At 44.1% G+C, this 22,504-nt stretch overlaps 1 protein-coding gene across 1 annotated transcript in view; it reads right to left on the bottom strand.

Annotated features, from left to right (window-relative positions):
* Positions 1-11,300: 11,300 nt before the first annotated feature.
* LOC146789753 (multidrug resistance-associated protein 1-like) overlaps positions 11,301-22,504 on the bottom strand; it is a 621,679-nt gene continuing 610,475 nt past the window's right edge. Inside the window, exons 30-31 of the mRNA XM_085632086.1 lie at positions 20,377-20,571; positions 11,301-11,601 (exon numbers count right to left, since the gene is read on the bottom strand). Of these exons, the coding sequence (XP_085488212.1) occupies positions 11,493-11,601; positions 20,377-20,571 (304 nt within the window). The 3' untranslated portion in view covers positions 11,301-11,492. The remainder of the gene's footprint in view (positions 11,602-20,376; positions 20,572-22,504) is intronic.

Raw genomic sequence — 22,504 nt, 5'->3', positions numbered from 1 at the left:
CGGAACAAGGGGCTTATAAATCCACCCCACAGTGTAAAACAGTGTAATGCTGCTATGAATGTATGCCTCCGAACTAACTGTAAACGTATCTTTATCCCAGTTGTCTCCTATATTATGCAGCTTGAAAAGTCACACAACTTTAAGTGCATGATTAGACTGACATCTGATCATACCGCTCATGGTGTGAATTCTAAAATGTATTCCGGTCACTTAGGGTCGAGTTGCTGTTTGTGGACACCAAGGGGCAGATTTACAAGCCCCTTGCACCACTTTTGCGTCACTTTTCCCATGTTAAAAGTGATGTAAAATTGGCGCAAGGGGCTTGTAAATCTGCCCCAAAGTATACTTGGTCGCCATCATGTTATTCCTGGCGCCATTATACTACTGAGCAACTATCTTGAATCACATGGGAACACTTGTAGGGTGAATGAATTTGTCCACAAAAAGTACTGAAGGTAATCATCATTATGAGCTTTTAAATTGTTTTGTATATTATTTAACTCGTTGGGAAATTTGAAAATTACCAAGCATTAAGGATAGCCCAGTTTATAGCAGATTTTCTGCTCAGAACAGAAGATTTTCACTTTAAAAAACCCAAAACCTTTAATAATCAGTTTCATATGAACCAACGAGGCATGTTAAAAACAGTAACCACAGTGTACAGCAGGCAGGTAATGGATTAATGTGACACAGAGATGAAAGTGTCACCATTCCCCGTTTAAGATTTGCACTTTAGAAGAAAAGCAAGGAAAATGTATTCGCTTAGCCAGTATGCTTAATCCACAAACTAATGAATTGATTGCAGAATCATGTTTATATAGTAAAGGTTGTCTGAATATATTTTTAGTTGAGGACTGATATGTTCTGGAGATAGTAGACGCGAGTACACAGTGCATGGCTTGTTTGGGGGATTTTTTTTTTATTCCCATATCAAATACTCTCAGGAGAATTAGCAAGGAAGGTCGAAGTGTAGAAAGTGTATTGAGATGGCAAAAGTGATAAACTCAATGTTTACATAAGGTAGCCGATTGTTTTACTTATATATATCTTATTCCATTGTTTTTATACTTTCATATGGAATTTTCATGAAATCCGATAGGAGTAGAATTTGAAAAAGTACTGTTTTTAAATTTTTTAGATATTTTTATATTGTATGGCTTACATTTTTAGACCGAATCAATACGCTAAACCATAAACCATTATATACACAACAATAATGAATTTCTAAGTACAATTATACCTTTGAAACTCATTCACAAGAAGTGATGACACTTACTCTTCTATCTCCCTAATGTTCTAGTAAATATCTAATCCTAATTGCCTGCTGAATAAAAATAGTCACTGCTGCACAAATAAATTCAAAAGGCAGGTGTTGCAGAAAAAGCTAAGTAGATTGTCATTGACTGAAATGTACAGTTCTCAGGTACATCTACCTACTTGGTACACACTGAATTAGGTCTTACACATATTGCGGATACGATTAATTCCTCCCCACTCATCCTATGGCACAAAGTCTGGACCAACCAAGAGACTCCTTTTAACAGAGAAATCATCAAAGACTGTCTTAAACTGAACAAGGTCAGGAATATTAAATGGTTGAATTATGTAAAGAATTTGTCTTCGGACTTAGGACACCCTGAATTCTTTTCTGACCCCTTAGCCTTAAGCAAAATAGCAAGAGTTACGCTAAAACGTCTTGTCCTAAACCACTTGAGCAGCCAGCGATGGGCCTCTGAAAAACAAAAGAGTTCAATCGTGGAATATCAACACTCGACCATTACAAATGGGATCCAGCAATATCTACTCCTAGAACCATCGCCTTTTACTCGCATGCTCCTGACCCGTTTTCGTACTGACTCTTTTTTCAGATTTTTAACTTTTCCTAACCCAAACTGTTGGTCTACTGTCATGGAGAAATGCCCGTGTGACGGCCTATCTATGCAATCCAATATACACTGTATCCTATTCTGTAGATTTTACCAACTGCCAAGGACTATCTTTTTGAAACCTTTGCTCAAATCATGGGGTTTACGCTCACATAGAGTGGCTTATTATAAATTAAAGACCCTGGATACCCCTTTAGCCTTGGCAGCCATGTCATCCTACTTGAAAATGACCATGAAGCTGAGGGCTACAATGCAGACTTAGTTGATACCTGTCCTAAAAGTTCTATCGTGTATCCGTAATTTTAATTGAATTTGAGATTGTTGTAAAATATTTGAAATTTTATTCTATTAACAAATTTTATTTGTATGTACTTTTATGATATTGTTTTTACATATCGAATAAAGTTCATTATCTATCTATCTATCTATCTACAGTTCTCAGTAAGGATACAGACAAAACCCCTTTCACGGGTGGGCTCAGTAATTCCTTTGCCTCTGGGCAAGCAGGGATTACTGGGCCCCTCCTGATGTCTTGGGGCCCCTCCTTCTATGGACTCTGATCAGTCCTGCACTTGACTCTCAGGATAGTGTGGCCAAGCAGTCCAAGGCTCTCTTGTGAGGGGTGTGAATAGAGATTGATGAACATGGGCGCACAACTGAACAAGAGCGCAGCAATAAATCGTTGTCCAGCCAAATACTGCCTTTTATGAAAAAAGAGAAGTACTTTATTTCTATCGTTATACACACAATGAAAACATATGACATTCACAAACAATTACACAGCCCTCCCTTGAGGTCAGGGCTCTAGTGTTTCTTTGGCGTTCCCTGTCCCACCCACTCCTCGCCTTAGCAATAGTGGTTACTCCCAATTTACCAGTTGTAATATCCAAAATATGCTACACTAATAATCTGAGTCTCAAGAGTCCACTATGACTCTGATTTAAAGTCAATAGTATTCCATCGCATACACGTTCAAATTAGCAGCATGTTCCTCTAGGGCCATCAGGCGTTAGCCACACCAGTAGGTGTGGAGTTTACAATGGTCTGGTTTGCACCCCATCTGCGGGCGCTCACAACAGCTTGAGTCAAGTTTAGATAAGTCGTTCTTACGTGGCACAGGCATCTGCACTCGGCAGGTGCAGATTCTCTCACTCGCAGTCACACTCCTTAAGTAACCTGCGGCGTTCTGCAGCTCTTCATGTGTGGTAAGTGTCTGTGAGAAACCAAGAACTGTTTGCACTGTCCCCCCAATTTGTGCCCCCATTTAGACTAATGGATGCTGGTTTCTGACTCTGAATGTGCTCTGGGCTCTGCTAATCAGACCCAGGGTCTGTGCTCTGATTAGGTAAAATTACAGTTGGTTCTGACAACCTACCAGTAAGTCCCTAGCATATGGTAGGGCATGTAGGTCTAGAGGCCCAGTAGATTTAATGTACTTAAGTGTGCACTACTCTGGTGCCTGGTGTAATTTCGAAATGGCAGCCCTGACTTGCAGGGTGCTTTTCATTTTTAATTATAAGCAAATTCAACTTTAGAATTAAAGGTACTACCAAAGTCTAAAACTACCTTATTTTACCCCTAAGGTCCCCCTAGGTGCCCCAGGGGTAGGGTGCCTTGTAACTATAAGCAGGGACATTATAAAAGCTGTATTATATGCCCTGGTGAGGGAAAAACTGCCAATTTCGTTTTTCCCATTGTAGCATAATGGCTCCACAAGGCTAACATGGGAATACTTTAAGTGTAACTATTGAAAATAAAAGGAGCTAAAAATATGCTTCAAAGTATCAAAATGGTAGAATAAATTCAACAACTTGCCACTGTTAGATTTCTTATAGCTATCACAGAAAATAAGTTATAGAACTATCTTTTTTGTAAGCCAAAATCCAGCCTTCCAGCAGCCCTGCTCTGATTGGACAGCCCATGACAGGCTGAGCCAAACTGTCTTAATGAGATGTGAAGTGGCCTGACTAGAGGCAGAGGATTTCCTGTGGGAGGAGAACTGCAAGCTGCAGAGCAAAAGGCAGGCTGGGGTGGAGTAGCCAAGCTGGTCTTTAATGAGGGAATGACAGGGGCAGCACAGGTTCAGCCCCACATCCTGCACCCCCAGTCAGACAGGAGCCCTAGTAATTAGATTGGTGAAGGGGCTAGAAAGGGAGTGTTAGGGAAACTTAGCCACGCCAGTGCGTTGACTTAGACAGATGTAACCCTCCAGGACAGAGTTTCTCCATTTTGGATTTTGGAAGAATAGTGCTTTCTGGGTCAAGAATATTCCACACTTTGGAGGAAGTGGTCATACACCGCGCATCCCATTGGTCAGGCGTGCCCTCCTGCTTGACGCCCAGAAACCTTGAATAAATAATGGAGTGTTGCCCATCAACTCAGTTCCATGACTTGAAACTACAAGAAGGAGAAGGATTGCCCTGCAGGACCCTTGTACTGCACAAGAGAGGACTGAACTCAAAAGGACTGCACCTGCTTCACACTTTGGTCTTCAGCCCAAAATGGACTTTGTCTTGCTCTGAAAGTTGAATGAGTGGACTCCCTGAAAGGAACAGGTTAAAAGAGCTCCACCTGCATCATCTTCAGCAAGACAAACCCAGCTGGACAGCGTTCGGAGGACTTTTAAGAATTTGACCAGGTGAATTGTGGGTCTTGTAGTCCCAACTTCCCAGGGAGCAACTCAGAGATTCTGGAACCTTGGATTGGTGTTGTGGACCCTCACAGCCCCAGAGGAAACATTTGGAGAAGAAGGACTGTCCTGATGGACCCTTGGACTGCACAAGAGAGGACGGCACTCATAAGAACTGCACCTGCACCTGCTGCACTCACACGGGTTCACAAAAAAAGGACTTTGCCTGTCTTAAAGGATAAGGAGTGGACTCCCTGATCAGCAGAAGGTAGAAAAGTGCTGGAAGGGCTACCTGCAACATCAACAATGGGGACAAATCTAACTGACAAGCTTCACCTGGATCTTACTTGGAATGACAGGGTGCATTGTTGGAGATGTAGTCCAAGACCCCAAGAAGCAAACCAGAGCTTCTGAACCCTTGGCTGGCGCTGTGGACCCCTTTCCTGCATCAAGAAACATTTCTGGAAGTAAGTGTAAAAGTTTTACATCCTGGGTGGCCTAACTTTATCCCGGTTCAGCATGACCTTTTCACCCCTTTGAGCACTATTTGCTTTTAAGTGCTAGTTTTACTTTTAATCTTTAAAAAAATCATATCTCTGGTTCCCTACATTGGATTTTTGTTGTTTTAGTGTTATTTTAATCATAAATATAATTATATCCTATGTTTATAAATTGGTGTTGGATTTTTATTTTGTGTTGTGTCTTACTTATTTAATGTATTGGCGTTTTTAAATTCTTTACACATCTGTCACTTAAGTTAAGCCTGCCTACTTGCAGCAAGCTACCAAGGGAATAATTTGTTGAGACCTTGACTGCACCTTTTATTGTGATTGTGGCTGTATTACTAGTAGTAGGTACCTACCTACACCTACTAACAAACTACTTTCCAACAGTGTTCCTTCGGCTCCCAATGGGCGGTGGCTACAACTATCCTGTTTTGGGACCCTCACCTAAGTGAAGGTGCCCAGGTGCTTCCATGGCATCTTCACTTCTCCAGCAGGGGGGAAAAGAACAGGTTGCGGTACTTGGTGCTCCGAGTGACCACCTCCGCCATACCGGGTAATCGCAACTGACTGTCCACGTGCTCCAGCATAGTCAATATGGTGAAGTTATCCACGGTGGCCCCTCCTGGCATCTACCGCACAAGGCTACTGCATGGCAATCTGCATTCCTGGCATACAGGGTTTCTGCACTGCTACGGCACAAGGCTTCAGCCCTTACCACAAGGCAGTCTTTGTCTCAGAGGTACCTCCTGGCATACTGGATCACTGCTCTGCTACCACCCAGAGCTTCTGCCCTTACCAAGTGACAGTCTTTCACATGGTTCTCTTCACTGCAGCTCTCTCCTGGCATACAGGAGTCGCCGACTCAGTTCTGCACAGGGTCAACAACACAATAGGTGCAGCAGCTGTCTCCTCACACCTCACACTGGGAGTCTACTCAACAGGCCTCCCCACTGGTCCTTCCTCCCTCCAACACTCTCCTCTTCCTCACAAGGCACACTGGTCTTGCCCAGCAGGCAGGTGCTGGTGGTCGAGGCTCCAGGGCAGGTGGTCTTGAATTCCCTGGGTGATGTACCCTCACTCAGCAGAGAGACTATCAGGCCTTAGCTCCCAGTACTAATCAGCGGCAGAGGTCTTGCAGAGCTTTCCTTCCTCGTGCAGCCCATCTGACTGCTTGGTATATGACAATTTTTATATTGGAGTTCTATTTCTCTGCAGTATGTACTTCTCTGCTTCCTCTTCCTCTTGAAAAGCAGTCTGTCACAGCAGTGTAGCATAGCACAGACCATGGGAGTGACTAGAGTTCCCACCTGATTGTCAGCCTTAATGATATGTGCATCTAAAGGTTGGCCCGAGTCCCCAGCCCTACTCTTTATGATTCTCTTCTCAGCACTATAATCTTTCTGGGATGTTCCCAGGCCCCTTCTTTGTGACCTCTTACTGAATGAAAGAGCACCCTTTGAAGTGTACAGGGGAGGCCTGGTCCTTCCCTCACCAGGATGTATCTCACCCAGCTAACAGAAATGCCGCACTCCTCAAATCTGTCTGGAGGTATCTCTCTACCTCTTTTCCATGTTTTACCATGCAGGCCTGGGTCTCCTAAAATGGAACCTAGGGCCCTTCATGTATTGTACCATTCACAGACACACATACACCCAATGCAGGTATACAACTTACATGCACTGCACAGTACTGTATCCTCAATGTACTTTACCGTTCAGAGGCACACATACATCCAGCACTTGCATTTAACATACATAATGGATGCACTGCCCAGCACTGCATCCATTCTGTATTGTATCACTCATAGGCACACATACATCCAGCATATACATTTAAAATGCATGCACTAAACCCTTCATGTATTGTAACACTTACAGGCACACATACACCCAGCAGATGCATAGCTGTACATCCGTCAGGTACTGTACCACTTAAAGGCACATGTACATCCAGCGCATGCATACACTATGCACACACTGCTCAGTACTGCACTTTCCTTGCATTGTACCCTCCCCAGGCACACATACACCCAGCACAGAAACACCACTTCTGCACAGCATTTCACACCAACCTGATGCAGGCCAAAGGTGAGTTAAGCGCTCAGCAGCTAAGCTTTAAAAAGTGAGTGAGCCTGTAGGCCCCACTACAGTGAAAGGTTAAAAAGGATCTATTCAATCGTACTGACCACTACACAGTACGCTGCCACCACTGTGCTCATGCTGCTTAATTCCTGTTGAAGGCAGTAGCCTTCAACAACTATGAGGATAGCCTTAAGGGGACGCCCCTCCAGGTCCAACAAAACCACAATCCGTGAGACAGGCCTACGTCATGGCACACACACATGATTCGTGTTGGCCTCTGACAACAAAAATCAACATTAGGGATCCAGACATCAGTACAGTTGGGCACTCAGGGCAGGGGTGCATGTCTATTACCATGTAGAGGACTTTTCAGTGGCGGCTCGCAGAGGGAGCGCTGCGGGCCGGTGAGACGGGTTGGTGGAGGGGCAGGGTGGGGGGGTAGTGGAGTCAGACATACGACGGCTAGGAGTAAAGTACGTAAATAAATAAATAAAACTATTTACCTTGCACTCGCTGCATCTCCGAGTTGACGATGCAGCGAGCGCAAGTTAAATAGTTTTATTTATTTACTTTACTCCTGGCTGTCGTATGTCCGACTCCACTACTCCCCCACCCTGCCCCTTCCCGCCCTACCGCCCCGCAGCACTCCCCCTGCGAGCCGCCACTGGGACTTTTCCGTTACAATAGGTATTAAAAACTGTTTTCTTAGCATCATATAAAATGGACATAAAAAACATAAAATGGAGAGTACACTACACCAAACGACAATCTCAGTGACAATAACAGGTCCTCCTTCCAACAGCCAATTTTTGGAAAAGAAACTGCTGCATTAACAATATTTAACCTAAAACATGTAAGTAAAACTCTCTTAGGAGTATTAGCTACATGTATAAAGTAATGTTCAAAAGTGTCATACATAGAAAGCAGAGAATAAGCTTCAACAGTTGCTCTATTTATTTATTCACAATATTTTATCTTCTGTGTAATTTACTACAATCCAACAGCTTAGACGTTTTCCGAGGAGTAGTCGAGTTCCACTTTTTCAACGTCACAGAAGGTGGAGATCATTTCAGCAGTAGGTCTTCCCTCTGTCCGAAAATGGTTAAATATTATTGTTTTGATAATTGTAATACTATGAGGTTCCTAGGTTCTAGTTGCATTAATTGCTCAATCATAATGTATCCATATTCATATGGACTAACAACGTATGAGCCGTGTATAAGACATCGAAGAAGGGATAGCCGTGCTACAATAATTACAGCACAATCCTTGTTAAAACAATATCATTTCAACACAGTCCAGATTGTATTGTAGCTTAATTGAGATTCGCTTCTACTCGTGTCGTTCTATAATTTGTCAACCACATAGTTGCAACAATGACATGTTTTAAAGCTCAAGTGACAAGGACAGCCTTACTTAGAGCTTCATGGATATGTGTACTACACTTGCCAAACACAATACGCATTTGCAAGGCCAATTGAAGTTGGCTTTGAGTTATGAGTGGTGAGCAGTAGGCATGGCTAATGCTTATTTGATTGACTTGGCACAGAGATAAAATGAATGAACAAACAAAAAAATCTCACAACGGTCACCAGTTTGAGATACTTTTCCAAGGTGGCTGCCGTGGGTTTACAAATGCATGCGCCCACCACAGTGGCCATCTTTCAGAGATATTTTAGCTAAGAAAATGCATTCCAAGATGTCTATCAGCTCATAACGCCAGAGCATATGTGCATACCGCAGTGGCCATTTTCCAAAGATAATTTAGCTAAGAAAATGCATTACAAGATGTCTATCAGCTCATAACGCCAGAGCATGTGTGCATACCACAGTGGCCATCTTTGAATGCTCGTTTTTCAATTAAAACACATTCCATAATGGCTGCTTGTGCATATGTATGTGTTGTGCCACATTCCCGGCCATTTTTGGAAAGTTTCATTTACTGTTTGAACAATAAAGCTATCCAGTCACGAGCAAAGAACTCACCCAAATCCCCCTCTACACATTATTTTAGATTTTTGGAGACAATACGTCTTCATCAACAAACAGCTAAAGTAGTCTTTGGGCGAGACCTAAAAAGGTAGCTAGTGGCAAAATAGCAAATCATAAGACATCTGTTGTACGTGTTTGTACCTTTACTTCAAATAAAACTGCTAATTTTGATCTGGCCAGATGGCAGTCTCAATAAACAAAAGTCATGGGATGATGGTTCCAATAGCTCAGAGTTCACGATGTCAAGCACATGCATCAAAATACACCCCAGGGGCTTAGAGACAAAGTGGTGGAGCCATATAGTTGGTATAATTGGTTGGAAGCACTAAATACATTCTGCATCCCAATACAATTCAGCAGTTCCTCTTGAAATCAGATAGGAGTGAACCAAGCTCTAGCAATGGGTACCCAAAATTCAAGGATACTTATGATGTGACTTTTTAGCAGCACACTGTTTTGTCTGTAGAGAACTTCACACGTGACTCAATACAAAACTGTTACTGTGACGAATCTATCTGGTGTAGCAACACAAAGTGTGTGTAATTTTAGATCCCCATAAAAAACTTGTGCAGGCTCATGAGAATGAAGAAACAGTGTAATCACAAAGTACAAATAGAAATAAATGACCACAATTAATTTGTAGTACATGCACTGTTATAAGACATGGTATACCCTATGGGAGAAAGCGTGGCAACGTTGTGCAATTACCGCTTCCCAAGCATTGTACACAGAGGCTGTATGGATGCTGAACATCTCAGTATGCACAGTCAATGCCTCTGAAGGTGTCCCTACAGCCATTAATGTAAGTATTTGTTCTCTCACTGTCTGAGAAGACCTGAGGTGTAGTAACCCAGGTGAAGCACATTAGTACCTTCATCACACTGCTGCCTGCACCTTCTCCCCTGCTATGTAAAGAGACATTCCTGGGGTCAATGCCTCACTGTTGTTTATGGTGCTGTTTACAGAGCTCCAGTGCAGGATCCTCAAGCCCTGTCTATATGTATGACACAAATAGATCAATAAAAACACAGTGTGTGTGAATTCAAGTTATTTGGTCGATACCCGTGAATGAATAAATGTGGCACTTATAAAGCGCACTACTACTCCCATGGGAGCATCTTGGCACCATACAGAAGAAGGTGACCCAGTTAATAAAAGAGGAATCCAGACAAGGGGCTCTAACTCAAAGAATCAGAGAATAGCAAGATACATCAGAGGATGAAAAGAGCCATGGCTTTAGCTGCTGTTTAAACAGTACTACAGACTCAATAAGTCTTAGGTGGTGGCGAAGCTGGTAACATGCACTGATGCCAAAAACTGAGAAAGATTTGCGGCCTCTAGTTTTGAGTCTGAATGAGGGGGGCTTTAGAAGGATTGCAAATGAAGATCTCAAAGTTCTTTTGGTTGTATAATGCAGTGGCGGCACCCCACTGCTAAAATGCAGTTGACAGAAGAAAAATAAAATGACAATAAAACTATTGTATCATTTTATTTTCCACTTCCAGCATTGCGTAGTCATGAGGCAGCGTCAGGGGGAGGACGCGTGGTATGCACTGAAAGTGTGCATGGTGGTTTGGTCGGCGGTCTTAGGATGGCCAAACCGACATGCGCACTTGGATATCTCCAGGTTGTTCCTTGGAGATATCCACAGTGCTCAGGGACACAGGTTTCCAGTCCCTGCTGGAGCGTGAAACTGGCCCGCTCCGCCCAATCCCAACGCTTCTCTCATGCTGGGTATAATAGCATGAGAGAAGCGGTGGGGATTGTGTTGGGAGTCTGGGAGCCTGTGCTCATGGGGACTGGAATGCCGGGAGCAGAGAAGCAGCGCAACACCGGAGCATATCGCGGAGGCTGACAGCAAAAGGTAAGTCATTTTTTAAATTATTTTTCCTCCGTGTTTCTCCCCCACGTCAGGTTAACAGCTGCCACCGCTAGTGTAATGGATAAATCTCACCTTTAAATAGGTGGGCCTTGTAGAGCTATAAACACTAAAGGTGAATAGGAGAATTTTAAACAAAATTCTTTTATGCACTGGGAGCAAGTGTAGGGCTTTGAGAGCAGCTGAAGCTGAGGAATGTCTGAGGAGTTGTAAAACAAGTCTAGCCGCAAGAAAGCTGTGGCATCCCATATGACCTAATGCAAGGCTAAAATGACAGTCTTCTGCTGAAGCAGTTTTAAGTGAAGACAGCAAACATGAGTCCAGTTCTTTTTTAATTTTTATTATAAATTAAAATTTCTGAACATCAATGTCAAACTTTTTATACATACACACACATCATGATGATTCCCTGAGTGTCGTCCTTCCTCTCGCGGTTCGTATAGCGCACACATTTTGAGATGTGTTTGAAGTGTCGCATGATTATCAACACGAAGAAGAAACTTGAATGGTTGATATGGGTTAAATGATATTAGCGTCTTTGGCCATGCCGTAGAATAAACCTTTCTGTGATAGCAGGTCTGAAGGGCTGCCACACTCCACAAGCTGGCCTTTGTCAAAAACCATAATCCTGTGGATGTAAAAAATGAAGACAAGATATTGAGATTCACTTTATTATAATAAATCACATTAGAAACATATTAGGCATTTCTTGCTAAGACACTAGTCTCTTGTGATCTGCGATCATATTGTGATCCATCCAACAGATGCTTTCACAGCAAACACAAACAAACTTTTGCCAAATTTGGTATTATCTAAAAATATGAAGGTTATATAAAGAGTCTCAGGATCTGAAATATAAACCCAGGGACAAACCAGTCAGTAATTATAGCACAGAGACTTTTGCCACCTGCGCCTGTATTACTAAAGGGGTAAATATCAAAAAGGTTCAAGCGAGTGAGAAGATAAAGGGCAGACACTTGATTACATCCTCCTCAGTTGAACTACAATCAATCAAATAGCAAAAATTGACAAGCTCTAGAGGAAAACTGATCAATTAATGGGAATTTCCCTTTACAGCAGGGTCCATAATACTATATTTCCAGACGAATAGGACACACAAGGTTTCAGCAAATTCTAAAATTTGATAGGTGTGGTGTCACCCCCCACACCCTCCCGCTCCCCCCGGTTGTCATGCTTCATCATCAGCCACACCTCATTCACCAAAGAACCTTCCAGTGGTGAATGGGTTCCTCACGATGATGAGGAGTACTTTTTAGGATGGGGGTGATCTAGGCTCGATATAAATCCCTGTATCTAATCCCAAGGGTTGTCCTTTTATGTGGGTAGATCTAAGGGATGGTTAAAAACTGAATTGACGCACAGGAATAGTTAATATCCCTGAATCTGGGGGGAGGGGGGGGCAACATGTTTCAACTTATCAACTGGCCCTTAAGCGGGTCCCAGGCTTTTTTCTGGACACCAGATCCCAATTTTTCTAATTCCTAGTTCTGAACATGCATTAACAATCTTACACCACCAGACACACAATACCTATTAGTACGGTGCTATAAACCAGTATACTCTGGAACTGCATATTTTATGGGTCCCTAACCACTACCATATAGGGTTTAATGGAGTGGTTCATAGGTGAAGGGTTGTTTTCACACACTGGAAAGTAAAACCACTTGTAAAGGAATTGAAATTCTAACTGTAAAAAAATGTGGTCATCCCTCACAGGTGGCCAGCACTTACTTTGTCAAAGGCATTGCCTCTCTGTATCACCTACATCAGTATAGCGAACCCTTTGAATGTTAATCTGTCATCTAATGGAGCAAGGATTATAACTGTCTGCCTAATCCAAGCGTATCTGCAATGTTGGACAGACCTGCGCCCACACGTGCAATAACACGAAAGACGCTGTAATATCAAGACTTCATGACGCACCTTGTGTATGGCCTGGAATTATGGGAGTTGAAGTACTCCCTTCTGCTTCCGAGTTCGGGTGAGAACTGGAAATCCTGTGTATATTTCAGTAACGAGGAAAAGTTATTTTAATGTGCATTGTATGATATGGCTGAAACTGCTAGCCAAAAAGTGTGTATAATAAGATTATTACTTAACGAAAAGGACATTTTCATATTTGTGCCATTTTATGAACTTGCCCGGGTAATTTCAAGGACCCCTAAGTTAAGCATACAAAGAGCAAAAGGTGGAGAGGTAGGTAAAAGTGTGAGCAGGCGAGGGCAGGGGGTCTGGAGAATGAGAAGGGCCTCGATGCTCAAATACAGTAGAAGCCTTATTAATCTCATGAATAAATATATGTTTATCAACATGCTGTTTTATTTTCTTGCTCTTTGGATATAGTTGTTTAGCAATGGTTGATGTATTTTCCCTGTTTCTTTTTAAATGCCCATGACTATTGTTTTATTGTTTTTATTGTACACTCTCTCATACGCATTGTATTTTCCAATCCCCTCCCCACCCTCTTTACCCTCTCTCTCTCCTTCCCCCCCTCCTATTGATATTCTGTATTGCATTTTCCTTTTTCGTTGCTTAATAAAATTCTTTTAAACTCAAAAAATGAATAAATATATGTGCCATGTATCCCTTCTGACTAAATTAAGAACTGTACAAAAAGGAGTTTACTCAAAGGGGCAACACAAGTCACTAAATCATCTAACAGTGATTTGTAACCAAGGTATATCATCATTAAGTCCTTCAGAATGCGTCCTAAGCCGGTAAACTATGTTGCTCTTTAGTGAATAGAACCTGTAAGGTGTTACTGTGATGGTCAACATTTACTTTCTCGATGATGACCCATCTTCTATCTGTCTCATTAGGATTTTGCTTAGAAAAAATATTGGTCATTTTAGTGGAGCTTTTTTACACCTTATGTTGCTCCGATGCTTACTGACCCTGATGCGTTTTTCCCTAGAGCTCATCCCACTATACTTCAATCCTCATGGGCATGTTTTCATGTAGATGAGATTTTCACTGTTACAATTAGTGAGACTCTTAAGGAGCCATGACTTTTTCATACAGAGATCGACCTCTTTTGTAGTCTCAGTGAATGGGCACATGGAGCAACTACCACATGCATAGTGCCTGGGCACACATGCTATTCCCAACAGTGTTCTGTCTGTTACTGTGTGGATGATCTTGTTTCTCTGTGTACTAGTCTGTCCCTAAGGCTTTGAACTCTTTTATAAGAAACTAGGGGGAGTTCCCAATTGTTCCTAGTACTGTGAATGATCTCCCATTGTTTCCTGATAATGTTGGCAATCTGATTAGACATTGGTGAAAATGTAGTGACACAAGTCCATTCTGTTGTGTTTTTTGGTGTGTCTCTAAGAGTGAACCACGATAGGCATGTTTCCTAGCTTTCCTATTTAATCTTTTGGGGTACAAGCGGGCAGTAAGTATCTCAGTTATTGCATCTGTTTGTTCATTGAATGTCATTAAGGTTTGAACAGTTCCGTCTCACCCATAGGTTTTAACAAAAGGAAAGATTCTCACGTAGTGATCTGGAGTGAAATCTGTCAAAACGCAGAAGTCCATACCATTTCTGTTTCGAACAGTCCCTCTTCACCTTGATTTCCAAATCTAAAAATGTGATTCTCTTGGCATCAATGGTATGAGTACATTTTAAGAATGGGTCACAGTTGGGGCGTGGCCAACTGTCGAAGGGAATGGCCGCACGGTAGCCGAGCTCCGCTGCGCCACTCCCAATAACTCCGCATTACAATATCAGCCCCGGCCGGATTCTCTATACAGGGTGCCCAACTATACCTGTGACCGCTGCCCGATGGTTGAGTGAGGTTTGCTCCTAATCAAAGGCGCCCCCGAGGAGCTGTGACCTCCTGTTTGCCCTGTCTTCCGCTGCTGTGCTGGTGAGGAGCGACGGATCCTGGGGAAGGAGTCATACTCGACGCCGCGGCTGTGGCCTACACTGTGGGCCATCGTCGCTTGGGCGGCCGCACAGCGCCCTGTCCTCTGCAGCACAGCAGTGCAGAAGACGCCCAAGTGAATCGCCCTGCGAGATCGTGACTGTCCTGAGGGGCGGACGCTGCTGTCCCCGCCGGAGCCTGGCGCCTACGTGCGTGTGCGGGCGATTCCAGAGCTGGCCGGAGCCGGCTTGTCACAGCGTCGTGGTCGTCTGCCGCCGCACTGGTCATTGTGTGCGGGGGGGGCACTCCTGCGACTACAAGATATAACTACCGCCCAGAGGACACCCAGCCTGTCCCATCCTGAGCCGGAGCGATAGGCCATCGTTGTGACTTGCGATTGAAGGTGAGGCGCCTGGTGCGGGGGGGCCGAAGTACAGGGCTCCTATCCCTGGAGCAGAAGGTGTGTATACCATCCCGTGCCCCTGCCCCCACTGCACGCTAGACTACCCGAGGGCTTTGATGATCCTGGTCAATACCCAACCCACCCCCTCTAACTATCGTGGGTTGGGCTCCAGGCGACGCTGGACATAGCGCACGTACTCTCCTGCTGAGAGGGGCAAAGGGCGACCCCTCCACAAGACCGCCGCGCTAGCGCCCCAGGGGCTGTGCGGGTTGGGCACTACAGTTTTGTTGCCTGTCCAGGGGCCATACATAAAGAGTGGGCGACGTGCACATCTGGCAGCCAGCGGAGGGGATTGGGGCCTAATTACCGATGACTCACAGCGGCCTACATCCTCGATATAGATGGCCTGGGACCACTGCGCTGCTGGGAAGTGCCGGCTAACCATACAGACGCTTGAGGGTTAGGGTGCTACGGGCCAAAGCCGACAGGCCCGGTGGGAAGCCCCACTGCAGGCGGCGGTGAATAGCTGACGTGTCCCGGCCCTCCGTTGGACCCTCCCTACCAGCGACATCATGGCAGCGGGCCGCAGTGGCCGCAATGCTGTACAGGCGAAGCTAGACAAATACACGTGGCAGAAGAGCCAGGAGGAAGACCATAACAACGCCACGACCCAGGGTGAAAACCCAGACCCCACAAATAAAGACATTCTGGCGGCAATAACCTCTGTGCAGACTTCCCTCGAGGCCCGGATAGACACGGTCACTACGGATGTCTCCCTGATCAGAGCAGACATGCGTAAAATGGTGGACCGAGTCAGTGCCCTCGAAAATGTCACAAAAGACCTGGTGAGCGGCTCGGATCTCCTCAAGAGACAGGTGACCAACCTTCAAACTTCCCAGGAGGCGCTTGCTTTGCAGCTAGATGACTATGAAGGCTGAATGGGGCTCAATAATATACAGATTCTTGGGGTTCCGGAACGGGTGGAGTGGCAGGCCGCTGACCTTTTGTTGAAGACCTGATTAGTATCAGGTCTTCAACAAAAGGTCAGCTTCAGCCACGGGGCCTTTCCAAGTGCTTCTCCATTGAACAAGCTCATCGTGTACCTGGGGGCAGGCTGAAGCCAGGAGCCCCCCCTCCCCGACCACTTCTCGCTAGAGTATTTAACTTTCGGAACCGAGATGTTATACTCCAAACTGCACGGGCGGCCCCCCCCCGCTGACAATTGAAAACAGTAAATTAACATTTTTTCCAGATGTTACCCTGAGAGTCCAGAAACAGCGGCGTAGCTTCCTGGACGTGAAGCGCGCTCTAAGAGACCAGGAAGTCAAATATGCCATGTTGTTCCCAGCAAAACTCCGGGTCGAATCGGATGGTAGGCTATTGTTTTTCACGAGACCCGAGAATGCCTGGGACTGGCTCGATGGTTGGCGTACAGTGGGCAAGCGCTCGCACAAATCAATAAATGAGGTCGGCGAAGACAGCGGCAGCGGTCCCCACCTAACTCCAGCTCAAGAACGTAGAGCCCGACGGGGTGATGAAAGAAGATTGGCAAGTAAATGGGACTAACTGCTGAGAAACTGACTTTCAGGCTGCGGTTTGGGAGATGGTGCTGTATTTTGGGTGCCACAAACACACGCATGTACTAAAGGAACTGAACTACTTATTTACATTCCGTACCGCCCCAATTTTGTGAGATGTACTGGATATACTCCTCACTATGTAACCCGCCATTTGTTATAATTATATTCCAGCCTCAGGGTTTGTTGGCCGGGGCTACTTTTTAGGTTTATGGATCGTCACCCCAGGGAGTGGGGTTGTTCACGTACCCGAAGTTGATGAGGGAGGGCGACATGCACTCTGCAAGTTGGGGGTGGCGGGTGGTTCTATGCCCGTCGAGCAGGGAGGCAGGGTGGGGGGGGGGTACAAATTGGGGAGAATGCGGGGGTTTTTTGTTTTTGTTTCTTCGTTTATTATATTGGTACAATGTCATTCTTGATTCTCTTGCTAGGCAATGGGTCCAACTGTCCCACATATATACAAACTTCAATTGAGATGCTTTCTTTCCACCCTCAGGGTGTGGCCGCATTGAGGCGGTGCTCGCTAGAGGTCTATTCGTTGCTTCTTCCCTCTCTACAATTTCCTATCCTAACAGACCTCCACTATGACTTCACACACAGTTCTTAAGCTCCTGACCCGGAATGTTAATGGCCTGGGTGACAAGATCAAGAGGAGTATTGTGCTGCAATATATGAAGCACCAGGCCCTAGATATAGTATTACTCCAGGAGACACACTTGGTTGGGAATTCCTGTGGGGCACTGAATAGGTGGGGATATAGATTGGTCACCCACTCTGGATTTTCCTCAGGCTCACGGGGGGTGGGGGTGCTCCTCTGCAGAGATTGCCCCTATATGATCCATAACACCTGGACTGACACGCAGGGCAGATATGCTGCTGTCTCGGGCACCTGGGAAGGACAGGTTCTCAATGTTGTCTCCGTTTATGCCCCCCCTAGGTTGCAGCGCCCAACACTGCAAGGCATAGGAACTTTCCTACTTGACTTGCCCTTAGGAGTCCTGATACTGGGGGGCGACTTTAATCTAATGATGGATGGCTCGAGAGATCGCCTCCCGCCACGCAGTGAGCCGCTCTGGGGCTCCCGGCTGAATGAGTTTGCTAACGCCTTGGGCATGGTGGACGCCTGAAGATGGCTTAACCCAACCACCACTCACTTCACGTTCCATTCTGGGGCTCACAACAGTCAGTCTTGCATAGATTACATGTTCACACATGCACAAGACATCCATGCTTTTACTACGTCCCGATGCCTGGCACGCGGCATTGCTGACCACTCCCCTATTCACACAACTTTCAGCTTGGAACAGGTCAGACGCCGCACTACCTGCTCTATTAACCCATAGCTAAATAGTAAAGAGGAGAGGGATGCTCATTTCATATTGCATTCTCTTTGTGATGATTTAGGGGGTTGCAAAGGGCGCTATGCAAGTTGGAAAGGCTTTTATGACACATTGGATTGACTCTCGATTCTGAGCTCTCAAAGCTTGTTATTTTGCAAATCACAGGCTATGCAACTGCAAAATCAAGTGGTGCATCTGGTTCAATAAGAGGGCCTGATTCACAAAGGTAACTTTTGAGTAATTTACACTTTTGATAAGTAAGTTGACTAGTTTTGGGCTGTTTACAAAATCTGGGTGTAAGTTATACTTTTGGAGTAAATTTACAAAAGTGTAACCTATTTTGTATACAGATTTTGTAAATAGCTAAAAAGCAGTAAACATACTCAAACATGTAAATTACTCAGAAGTGTATAGCCCCCAGACCCTGCTATCTGGTGGAAACTTGCAAGTTACACTTGACTTTTTTGAATAGGCATCAAGTAGTAAACTTACTCAAAAGTATAAATTACTCAAAAGTGTAAGTTACCTTTCTAAATCAGGCCCTGAATCTTTTAGGCACCTTCCCATTGCATGACTGGTCACTTCTATGCAACAAACTAAAAAGTAATTCTGCATTTGTCAGGAGAGAAACGTTACGGCACATGACGAGCCCGATAATTCAATAAATAAATTGAGAGTTTATTCGAAAGGTAAAAGAAAACGTTTTTGACTACTTACAACTCTATCCATGAGTGGCCTTCTGGCTCTGTGCTTTGCACCTCCTTTTTTCTGCTTTTGTACCTCATTTGGCAACATAACCTCACCCTCCAGTTTTTCACTAAGTGGATGCCAGGCACATCATATTTCCAATGCCCAGCTTATCCTCCCAAATGCATTCTCTGTTTGGTTATGGTCAAGTGTAATGTGCCTAAGCAATCATTGTTGATTTTAAACAATCTTGAAATAGCATTACAACTGTTTCTTTTCAGAAGTTTACTGTGCATTGTTTAAAAAACAGTTATCGATTGCTTTGAATGAATATGCAGCGACACAGAATAGGTCCTGTTTGGTCTAAAATCGAACCTCTACAATTTAGATATGGAGTGCCATAATGGGTTCATGCCATATATACAAAGTTTACCTGATAAGGTTTCTTGAAGCGTGTACTGGAATATACAGCTTATGATATTGTCTACCACTTACCACAGAAGTACCCTTCAACATGTAATTTTTCATGTGGTAGCAGATTATTGTTGTCAGCATATGTTCTAACATAAATATTGTTTCTTTAATATTGCCTTAAAAAATAACACCCAGTGGAGCCATTAATAAAAAAATTGCGAGCAATGTAAGCCATATTTAGTACACAATATTTATATCACATTATATTTCTCTATGGAAATTTCAGAAACTACCAGTTATCTTGATAAACCTTCCTTTTGTATTACTTTTTAAGCGTTGCAATGTTTTTAGGCTCTGCAATTCATCACGAGGAGATGTATTCTTAAACAATTATGCACTTATCTTGCTGTTTAAATAAGAATAGAAATTCCAGTTTATCATTATAAATAGTTACTTCAAGATACAGATGTAGCATGTGTATTGTGGGACAATGTATAATAATTGTCTAGTTTAAAAAAACAAATTACATTCTAAAATATTAAGAGAAACCAATATTTATCAATAGAGCTCAACAATCAGTTGCTTGTTGCCTTTAGAATGAACTGGAATTTGCTTCTTAGAAGCCCATTGCAGTGTATAAACCGAGCAAAAACCATATAGCAGTAACTAGATCCTGTGGAAACTAGTGGAAACTAAACAATTAGAATTTCCGCCAGGATGAAGACTTATAGGACCATTCAACATTGATCCACAAGGGCCAGAGTTTATTCCAGTTGTTTCTCGTATCATAAGATACATTTATATGGAAGTAATCCAAAAAGAGAATAGTTTACCTAGTCATTGGTTGTTCAGAAAATGTGGCATGAGTCTGGCTCTTTGAGGGAATGGGGATGACGTGTAGTGATTGACTAGGGACACTTGTACAGCGCATATTACCTAAACAAGACTAAAGGTACTAAGTCCAAAAGTGGAAACCATTCTGTAAGGAATGACATTTTTATACTATAGCCATACACTGTAAGTACAACAAAAAGACCTGGTTCAAGAAATTAAATTAACGCTTGTAAATATTAAAATTTAATAAATGTAGCTTGCCGTGTGTAATCCATGATGGTATTCAGTCGATGCGCTATTGTTAAAACGGTGCAGTCTGCAAATTGTACTCGGATTGTTGACTGAATTAGGTCATCAGTTTCCAGATCCACTGCTGCTGTCGCTTCATCTAGAACCAAGATTTTGCTTTTCCGCAGGAGAGCTCGAGCCAGACATACCAACTGACGTTGCCCAACACTAAAGTAAAACAAAGGACATCTTTTATCTATGTACATTGAACATACGTCAAGTTTGTAACCAATTTTCTACTGCATTAAATTGAAAAAGAGTGATTCGATTTCATAAAATCAAAAACATTCTGAAGGCTTTGGGTGACTTCTTGTTCTTTTCACTTGCAGCTCAATATTTGCTACTCTCTTTTCCATAGTTTATTTAGTTTCTTTGTCCTTTCAAATTCAAACTGTTGTATTTCTCGACATCCTCTGCCACTGTGTCAGTTCATTCACATTTAATCATTATTACTGTTGGAGTGTACTAACAAAGTTCTTTTATATATTTTTGTTCATTATATCTAAGAAACCCTATTTGGGTTGGGGGTTAAGGTTACTTGCCACTAGTGGCTTGGGCCCTGTCCTTCTATGGCTCTGCAAACTTGGCCAAGTAAAAGTCCTTTCCGCACTTGACTGTCAGGGTAGCAAGGAGAGGCCATCACAGTCTTTTCAGGGAGCTAGTGTGGGGGGATGGAGCAGGAGCTCAGAACTCAACAATAAATCAACAGACACACATACTTCAATGTCCAGGTTAATGCTTGTTTTTTAAGAAAATAAAGTAATTTTTAATCACACAGCAGTTCTAAATACTACACAAGTTCAATTCAGTATAGAGAGCAGTTATCATAGGTTGATTCTCAATCGCAGTATTACACCTGAACATTCCCTCATGCTAACCCTCCTGAGTGATTCCTGTATGGCTTGACCCCGAGGGCAGAAGCATAAATCACCCTACAAGTCAAATGCACACTCAGTTCATGTTTTTCCAAAGTTCTTACTCCTGGTGGTGTAGTGGGTAATGATTTAGGGCCTGCTTTAGATATTGGCGGCAATGGTCCCACCGTCGCTTTTCTGTCTGATTCCCCGTCAGTCTACTTGGCAGTCCGCCCGCTCTATTTAGATGCTGGTGGGTCCATGGACGAAAGACCGGCAGAGTGTCGCCATTTCCAATTGAATTACTCACTATCAGGAACCCCTGATTGGACTAGTAGAGTGTGTCCCGAAGCATCCTGAGCCTGAGGTTCTACTACTTCACACACAGGCTGAAGACTACCCCTTTAAGACTCTGTGACCTGTCGGCAGGGCGGAGCCCTGTCCTCTGACGTCATCGGGAGTGGACCTATCAGGAAAGGCGGTGACGGAGAAAGAGGAAAAGGGTTTCCGGGTCGGAGAGGAGCGGGAAAAGGGAATCGAGAGAAATCAGAGACCCGAGGAAGAAGCGGATGGCAAGAGTCGTCGAGGGTTTCCAGTGCAGCTGTCCGAAGCAGAAGTTCGGGAGACAGGAGAGAAGCCAGGAGGCCAATGTGACTACGCTCCGCCCCGCCACATTCCTGGAGAAGCATGGCTGGACAAGGTATGGTGCCATATACAAGGGTTCTCTGGGCACTGGGTGGGAAGGGGGGCACCTAGAGGGAGGACACCAATATAACGAAACTGCATCTGGTGGCGGAACGTGGTGATCCCTAACTATCCCCATCCCCAGACGTGAAAAGCAAACCGGCCAAACCACTAATTGTGGCTCTTTTTTCTTTTGTTGTTTCCTTATTTTTCCATATACCCTTCTGGTACTACGGGAGAAAACGCCGAGTATCCTGGCCGGATCCTCTCCTGGGGCAACAAAGCAGACCGAGGACTTGAAGCTTTGCCAAGAGTTTAACTTGGAAAAATAAAAGCACATCCTTGCCTGTGGGTTCTCTGTTCTTAGCCTAGAGTGCCGGGCCCTGGGGTCGCATCCCGACAAGTGGTGGAGAATGCCGGCAAACTGACGTCTGATACAAGATGGAAAACATAGTGTATCAGTTGAAGGAGGGCCACACCAAGCTAGAATGGGCACTCGAAAAGAACGCCAATCAAGTGGAGATGGACCGAGCCGTGCTCACCTCTGGCATACAGACACAGGC

This window comes from Triturus cristatus, chromosome 10 (genome assembly GCF_964204655.1).
Source record: "Triturus cristatus chromosome 10, aTriCri1.1, whole genome shotgun sequence".
Taxonomy (NCBI): Eukaryota; Metazoa; Chordata; class Amphibia; order Caudata; family Salamandridae; genus Triturus; species Triturus cristatus.
The sequence above is the reverse complement of the archived record's forward strand: the minus strand, read 5'-3'. Positions and strand labels throughout refer to the sequence as shown.